This window comes from Myodes glareolus, chromosome 3 (assembly GCF_982192425.1).
Source record: "Myodes glareolus chromosome 3, mMyoGla1.1, whole genome shotgun sequence".
NCBI classification, from domain to species: domain Eukaryota; kingdom Metazoa; phylum Chordata; class Mammalia; order Rodentia; family Cricetidae; genus Myodes; species Myodes glareolus.
Window position 1 is genome coordinate 43,283,106 of NC_142028.1, and position 8,744 is coordinate 43,291,849.

An 8,744-nucleotide genomic window follows, 5' to 3' on the forward strand; every position below is an offset into this window, starting at 1 on the left:
TCAGGCACCCTCTCCTCTGTCCAGAGAACAATCTGGGGATCTCACCGTGGACCTGGGATCCCATATATAATCAAGTCTCCTGTAAACCCTAAAATGACTCCCTTATTTGAAATATATTCTTCCCTGATCCCATATTCATCCTTCCTTCATCCCCCCCATCCCGGTCAACAGAGCTTTCCCCATTCCTCCCCTACTCCCTTCTCTCTAACCCTTTCCCCTTCCAATAACCCTCCCACCCCTACCCCCCATGCACCCGAGGTTATCTGGGACTCTTGACTATTTCCTATCTCCTGGCGGATATCTTGACTATTTCCTATCTCCTGGCGGATAGCTAAATAATCTTCATCAGGTTCATCTTCTTATTTAGCTTCTCTAGGATCACGAATAATAGGCTCAAAGACCTTTAATTATGGTTAGAATCCACTTATGAGTGAATACATACCGTGTTCCTCTTTTTGGGTCTGGCTTACCTCACTCAGTAAAGCGTTTTCTATTTCCATCCATTTGCATGCAAAATTCAAGATGTCATTGTTTTTTACCGCTGAGTAAAACTCTAATGTGTATATGTTCCACACCTTTTTTAACCATTCTTCTATTGAGGGGCACCTAGGTTGTTTCCATGTTCTGGCTATTACAAATAGTGCTGCTATGAACATAGTTGAACAAATGCTTTTGTACTATGTTAGGGAATCTCTAGGGTATATTCCCAAGAGTGGAATTGCTGGGTCCTGAAGGAGGTTGACTCCCAGTTTCCTGAGAAACCGCCACACTGATTTCCACAGTGGCTGCACGAGTTTGCATTCCCACCAACAATGAATGAGAGTTCCCCTCTCTCCACATCCTCTCCAGCATAGGTTATCATTGGTGTTTTTGACTTTAGCTATTCTGACAGGTGAAAGATGGTATCTCAAAGTGGTTTTGATTTGCATTTCCCTGATCGCTAAGGATGTTGAGCCTGACCTTAAGTGTCTTCTGGCCATTCGAAGTTCATCTGTTGTGAATTCTCTGTTCAGTTCAGTACCCTATTTTTAAATTGGGTTAATTAGAGTTTTAGTGTCTAGTTTCTTGAGTTCTTTGTGTATTTTGGAGATCAGACCTTTGTCTGATGAGGGGTTGGTGAAGATCTTCTCCCAGTCAGAAGGTAGCCTTTTTGTCTTAGTGACAGTGTCGTTTGCATCCCAGTTTCAGGAGGTCCCATTTATTCATTGTTTCTCTTATTGTCTATGCTACTGGGGTTCTACCTAGGAAGTGGTCTCTTGTGCCCATGTCTTGTAGACTACTTCCTACTTTCTCTTCTATCAGGTTCATTGTGGTCAGATTAATATTGAGGTCTTTAATTTATTTGGACTTGAGTTTTGTGCATGGTGATAGATATGGATCTACTTTCATTCTTCTACAGGTTGACATCTAGTTATGCCAGCACCATTTGTTAAAGATGCTTTCCTTTTTCCATTGTATACGTTTAGCTCCCTTGTCAAAAATCAGGTGTTCATAGATTTGTGGGTGACCAAAAGACACTTAAAGTCATGTTCAACCTCCTTAGTGATCAGGGAAATGCAAATCAAAACAACTTTGAGATACCATCTTACACCTATCAGAATAGCTAAACTCAAAAACACCAATGATAGCCTATGCTGGAGAGGATGTGGAGAGAGGGGAACACCCATCCATTGTTGGTGGGAATGCAAACTTGTGCAGCCATTGTGGAAATCAGTGTGGCGGTTTCTCAGGAAACTGGGAGTTAACCTACCTCAGGACCCAGCAATTCTACTCTTGGGAATATATTTAAGAGATGCCCTATCATACCACAAAAGCATTTGTTCAACTATGTTCATAGCAGCACTATTTGTAATAGCCAGAACCTGGAAACAACTTAGGTGCCCCTCAATAGAAGAATGGTTAAAAAAGGTGTGGAACATATACACATTAGAGTTTTACTCAGCAGTAAAAAACAATGACATCTTGAATTTTGCATACAAATGGATGAAATAGAAAACGTTTTACTGAGTGAGGTAACCGAGACCCAAAAAGAGGAATATGGTATGTACTCACTCATAAGTGGATTCTAACCATAATTAAAGGTCTTTGAGCCTATAATTTGTGATCCTAGAGAAGCTAAATAAGAAGGTGAACCTGAAGAAAATCATATAGTTATCCTTCTGGATATTGGAAGTAGACAAAATTGCCAGGCAAAGTTGGGTGCATGGAGGTGGGGGGTTGCGGGGTGAATGTAAGGGGAGTTGGGTAGAGAGAAGGGAGAAGGGGAGGATTCGGGATAGTTTGGGGGAATGGGATGGGTGGGATGGAGGAAGGATGGATATGGGAGCAGGGAAGTAAGTACCTCAACTAAGGAGCCCTTTTAGGGTTTGTAAGAGACTTGATTCTAGAGGGGGTCCCAGGTCCAAGGAGAGATCCCCAGATTGTTCCCTAGGCAGCAGAGGAGAGGGTGCATGAACTGGCCTCGTCCCACAATCATACTGATGAATATTTTGCATATCACCATAGAACTTTCATCTGGTGATGGATGGAGATAGAGACAAAGTCCCACACTGGAGCCCTGGACTTAGCTCCCTAGGTCCAAATGAGGAGCAGAAGAAGGGAGAACGTGAGCAAAAAAGTCAGGATCACAAGGGGTGCGTCCACCCACTGGGACGGTGGGACTGATCTAATGGGAGCTCACCAAGGCCAGCTGAACTGGGAGCGATGGAGCATGTGATCAAAATGGACACTCTGAACGTGGCTGGCAATGAAGGCTGACCGAGAAACCAAGGACAATGGCATTGGGATTTAATTCTACTGCATGGACTATCTTTGTGGGAGCCTGGTTTGGATTTTCACCTTTAAAGACCTGTATGGATGGGGGAGGACCTTGGACTTCCCACGGGGCGGGGAACCCTGACTGCTCTTAAGACTAGAGAGGAAGGAGGAGGTGGGGAGGGGGAGGGATAAGGTGAGGGGGAGAAGAGGTGGAAATTTTTAATAAATAAATAAAAAGGTGATGGTTATAGGTTCTCCTCCAAGATCCATGACTTTACTGGACAGTTGGCTAGGTTTCCAGTACCAGGTATGATTTCTCTCTATTTGAGCAGATCTTAAGTCCAAGTAGAAAGCTGTTGGTTACCACCAAGGCACATATGCCACTACTGCATTATTGGGGTTATTGTGCCATGCTGGTCATGGTTGTGGTGCATGAATGTTGTAGTTGGGTAGGATTGTTCGTTGCTTTCCTCTGTTGGAAGCTTGAATGGAGCTTTCATCTACCATGTAAGTTAGCCCTCAGGGAAGAGTCTTTCAGATTAGATTGCAGATGGACTACTGACCACAGCTTTGTGAAGTACAGGGGGAGCAGAAATCAGCAGTGCTACCTTCTTGCTAGTGAAGTGATGTGCTCAAAGATAAGGTAACTAGCCTATCTTCCATCTCCTGGTAATAGAGCCAGAAATGAACCCAGGTAGGAGTTTTCATTCTTTCATCAGAAGCAGTTCAGTAAAGGGATCCAGTTCAGTTCATGAAAGTTCTTTGGACATAAACCTCTGAGTTAGATTGGCAGGAGGTTAAACTCTCTGGATATTAAAAGTGTGTGACTCCCAGAGGTTGCCAGGATACATCTTTGTTGTCTAGGAGCCTACAACATGGTCAATAAAGTCATCTTCATCACCATCCTGTCTCTCAACTCTGTACTCATAAGATTTGGTCCTGGTTTCACTTTGTACCTCTCTGATACTGAATTCTGATTTTGCTGCTCTTATCTGGGTCATCATTTCTCTCTTTCTTTGCTTTAACTAAAATTCTTGCTTCTGCTCCCCTCCCATCACTGTGTGTTTATTCTACCCATAGAGTGTTAAAACCCCAAACTGCGTTACTCTCTGATACCTACTTATTGCCTGTGCTTGTCTGCATCTCTAATCTAGGCTTTTTTCTTCACTTTGCTTTCAAGATCTCTAAATATTAGACTGCTTTTCCTTGGCAAAATGTGTAAGACACGTTAATTCTATGCTTGCTGCCCATCTAAAAGAACAATCAGATATTATTTATATTATTTTAAATCTAGATATATAGTATTAAGTTTCATTGTGCACTTTTTGTCCAAATAAACTTTGGATTTTGTGATTCTTCTCTTGCTCTTCTCCTTCATTCCACCTATTCTGCCTTGTATTCTTTAACTTTCGTCTTGTGTTATATTCATTCTCATGACCTCTGCTCCAACATACCTTCATTCCATTTCTCGAATGTCAGTATTTTGGGTCATAGGACCACCAATCAATCATACAGACCCTTACTTGATCTGTTTGCTCTTTTTGTGTATGTGTGATTAAAAGCTCATGATTTTTATTGTCTTTGTAACAAAATTCAATTAGAACTGGATCACTTGACTCTTTCTCTTCTTATTGCCTACCAGTTCAAACTGCTCACATCTCTTACTAGACAGCAGTCTCTTAGATCTGCTTTGGGCTAGCACACCCCAGTCTCAGCACAAGCCAGTCTCAGCACTCTCCAGTCTCAGCACAGCCTTCTTTGTAGTTTTAACCTTTCTGTGGAAAATAGGCTCAGTCTGCTCATCATAGCCACTCTGATTCTGGTCACAACACCACTGTTTCTGGCCATACAAAGAATCCTTGCTTTTCTTGTACTGTGGCACTTTGTGGAGTTTGTGCTTGCCACATTTCTTGCAGAAAGCCCAGCAGTACTTAGGAATGTTGACCGCATTGGCAGGAGCGATATCAGCACAGAAAGCAATCTGTTTACTTTTATTTTCACTTTTCTCTCTCAGATCTCAAATCAGGAGAGGGTTCTCTAAACCCTTCAGTCCATATCAGTCATTCAATTAAACTTGCTAACAATCCCCCAGTCTCTATTTTTATTGCTATTGCCATCTTTTTACATTTGTATGTAGGATCCTATGAGTCATATGTGCTTTTCCTTATGGGTGTTGGTTCTACCCAGCTGTGCAGGGCTTCGTCCAATTCCTCTTGTTTATGGTTTGTGTTTGCAGCTTGTCACATAATCTTTCAGTGAACAAGTGAATAGACAGATGGAGAAACACAGAGTGAGAGTCAGGGCTGGGAGCACATTCGACCACTGTTTGTCAGTGCCTGCTTGGAAACACAGGTGCATATTAGCTTCAGCTAATGAATGTCCCTCACCTACCCTGGAAAGCCATCTGCTTTTGGGACCCAGATTTGAAAGCACTGAATATAGAGCAGTCAGAGAGGAAGGGGTCGCTTTACCCACAAGACTTTCATTTGTTCTGTCAACCAGGGATTCAAGTTTTAATCTTGAATTGCTATTGGAGGCCAAACAATGCATTGTTCATAGGATGAAAAACCACATTATTTCAGACACATGCGATTAGAACCCCTGTGGTTGAGTATGGATGCCCTCATTTGTTCTTCATAATAACTCTGTGGTGGAGTCAGAGGTTGTATCATAAACAGATGAGGTATCTGTGTCTTATTGGCTATGCTACTTATCCAAGTCATACCCTAAATAGGTAGTTGTGTGGGGATTTAATTTGAGTCTTCCAACTTTGATCCAAGATCTCTCTCGCCAATACAAAATGTATATATAATCTGGGAACAAAGGGTTCACAGTGGAGAAAACTGACAGACCCTAGTGTCGACTGTATATAATAGATGATGGTAGCCGTCGAGGTGAGGCATCTGTTCTACATTGAGGGATTATATTACATGTGATGAAGGATACCCTTTCCTAGTTACTGTTTCCATTTCTTTCTCATACCCTTGTTGTGTAGTTCTTAACTCCCAAATCTCTCTTCTAATCATTCAATTTTCTCTCTAATAAACCACTCTCTACTAATTACTTTTCACTGATTTCAGCTGCAGAGTTTTATGTGCGCTTTGGGTGCTTCAATCTCCTCTGCGATAGCAGTGAAAGGGCATGGCATCACTGTTTTGGTCCAGTGTCCTGAAGAATGCCATCTCTTTTTGTAAGTTTCAGTTTTATTTAGTAGCCCTTTATAAGGGCTCTTCTGACCCTTCCAGTCCTTGAGGAAGAATATCTTAAGTATTTTCTCATCATGAATGAATATATTATGATATAGTATGTGGAATAAAAATACAAATAGCCCATATCCTATACTCTAGTGATAATATTTAGTATAACTCCTTGCTGGAAATTTAAAAAGGCATTTAAAGCCTTACCAGATGTCGTTTTATAACATTTTATCTTTGGGTATAATATGGTTAATCAGGCAATAAATTCTTGACAAACTTTCTAATATCTCATTATAAAATGGTGTTAGATGCACATCCTTGACCAAGCCTCTAATTACTTTCTTAAGGAACTTTCAAAAAGTTCAATTATCAGTTTCACAAGTATGAAATTTAAGATGACGTGCTTCAAAAAGTCAAACACGCAGTTGAAAACAAAGTAAAAATAATACTAAAGATTTTAAATTAATGTTACAAGCTTGTTTTACTTTCACAAAATTATCTAGAAATGCCTACAGAGCTGTGTATAAAATTCTAATTTATGAAACTTCTAGGGAACTGCACAGGAGAAGATCTAGATGATGGGGACTTTTAACTATACCTCCAAAGACACAGTCTATGAAAGAAATATTATGTTGCATTAAACTTTAGGTTTTAGTTCTGCCAATGACACTGCAAGAAAAGAATAAAATGTTTTGAAGATATTTGCACATGACATCTCTGATAGGAGTCTTTTATCTAAAAGGATAAAAGGTTCAGGGTTTTTTTGTTCTCTTGTTTTTGTTTCACTGTGTAGCCCTGGTTGGACTGGACTCTCTATAACACTCTATGGAACCTAGCCTGGCACGTGCCCAGATAAAACTGTAAGGAATTTCAGACGTTCAATAATAGGATAAGGAACAATGCCATTAAAAAGGGGAAGAAACTCTGAATAGAAAACCCAAGATTTACAGATGGAAAGCAAGAATATGACAAAATTCTCTGCAACATATATCAACAGGAAATGACAAATTACAGCAGCAATGTCATAGCACGTCTCCTGAGATGGCAGGTGGTGAAAATCTAAAGCACCGGAAGCATCAAGTGCTGTGCGGATGTGGAGAGCAGGAGTTTTCCCTCGCGAGTGCAAAGCACTAGTGAGAATATAGTCACACTGAGGACAGCATGGCAGAAGGTTACAGAACAAATCAACTTTTACTATGTGATCTGGTAACCTCGTTCGCTGGCATTTACCCCCTAAAGTTGATCACCCAATTCCCCCCAACCCTTCACACAGGAATTTATAACCACTTTGTTTTTCATAAAAGCTTATAAGCAGTCAAGATGCTCCTTAGTAGTTGAGTGGATAAATTGCAGTATTTCCATATGATGAGTGATTTTTAGCTTTCTGTGGAAATGGACTGATATGATATTAAATAACGTGAGGAAGCTTCGGATACATATTATGAGGTGAAAGATGCCACTCTAAAAAAGCTACATGCCATTCTGGGGGAAGGCATTACTTTGAACATAATAAAAATATTAGTGATTTTGGGGTTTTAGAAGGGGGTAGTAGAATTAAGTAGAACACAGGATTTTCAAGAACAGCCATGTGATTCTGTGTGATGCGATGATGGGTACCTGCTATATTACAATTGTCAGAATCCAAAGAATTTTCAACACCAAAAGTAAGCTCTGATGTTAGCCATGGACATGAGGATATAATGGTATATTAGTATTGGTTCATTGGTAGAAGCAAATATATCACTCTTGTGTAGGATGTGGATAGTGGTGGGGACTGCATACATGGGGACTGAGGGGAATTTTGGAATTCTGCTTTTATTTTTGCTTTGAACCTAAAACTGCTTTAGAAAATAATCATAAACACACACACACACTCGAGATTTTCTCTTCCTTCTTGCAGACCTGCTCGATAGGAAAATTGTGTTTTATCATGTTAGTTTTTCTGGTTGTAGATGAGGAATCTGGTTCACATTTTGATCTCTTGCCACCTTTTGCTGGATCGATGGGTTTCCTCTTATCTTCATTTGATATCTTAATTTAAATGTAGCACACAGACCAGGGGCGGCGAGGGGAGAGTTCTCCTCGCTCGCAAAGGATCTCCTTCATCCCTCTCCAGAGGAGGAAAAGAGGAAACACAAGAAAAAGCGCCTGGTGCAGAGCCCCAATTCCTACTTTATGGATGTGAAGTGCCCAGGATGCTATAAAATCACCACGGTCTTTAGCCATGCACAGACGGTAGTCTTGTGTGTCGGCTGCTCCACTGTCCTCTGTCAGCCTACAGGCGGGAAAGCAAGACTGACAGAAGGATGCTCCTTCAGGAGGAAGCAGCACTGAAAAGCACCTGATTCGAGATGAGTGGGAACCATCCCAATAAACACATTTTGGATATATATAAAAAAAATAAATGTAGCACACACCTTGAGAGATCGGTGCATTTGTCTTTTCTTCTTATTACTTTGCCATTGCCATGGAAACCATCTTAAAGCTAAGTATGTATGATGGGGAATGCAATAATAAAGGGCAGCCCTGAGAAATAAGGGAGGAGCTGGCTTACATATTTTAGTGAGGTTTCTTAGAAAAGAGATGGGATGCACTGATTAAAAAAAACTATCAGGAGATATTCTTTCTTGCTTCTTGTCTCATCTTATGATCATAAGGAGGTATAAGGTCTTCTATGAATAGTCAGAGAAAGGTCCAGGATAATACCCTAAGCATATACAGCTTATGCATTTGGTTTTATTGTATGCCTTTTAGATGTAGCACATTATTATAAAACATTTCTCTTAATTA

The 8,744-nt window shown here is 40.7% G+C and overlaps 1 protein-coding gene across 1 annotated transcript; it reads left to right on the forward strand.

Annotated features, from left to right (window-relative positions):
- Positions 1-8,019: 8,019 nt before the first annotated feature.
- LOC125416513 (small ribosomal subunit protein eS27-like) lies at positions 8,020-8,359 on the forward strand. The gene has a single exon (XM_048459467.3). It carries the CDS (start codon positions 8,130-8,132, stop codon positions 8,286-8,288), a length of 159 nt encoding a protein of 52 aa, XP_048315424.2. The 5' UTR covers positions 8,020-8,129; the 3' UTR covers positions 8,289-8,359.
- The last annotated feature ends 385 nt before the right edge of the window (positions 8,360-8,744 follow it).

Bases quoted from the DNA above. Each gene is read 5' to 3' on its own strand.
- LOC125416513 (XM_048459467.3), top strand. From the start codon at position 8,130: ATGGATGTGAAGTGCCCAGGATGCTATAAAATCACCACGGTCTTTAGC.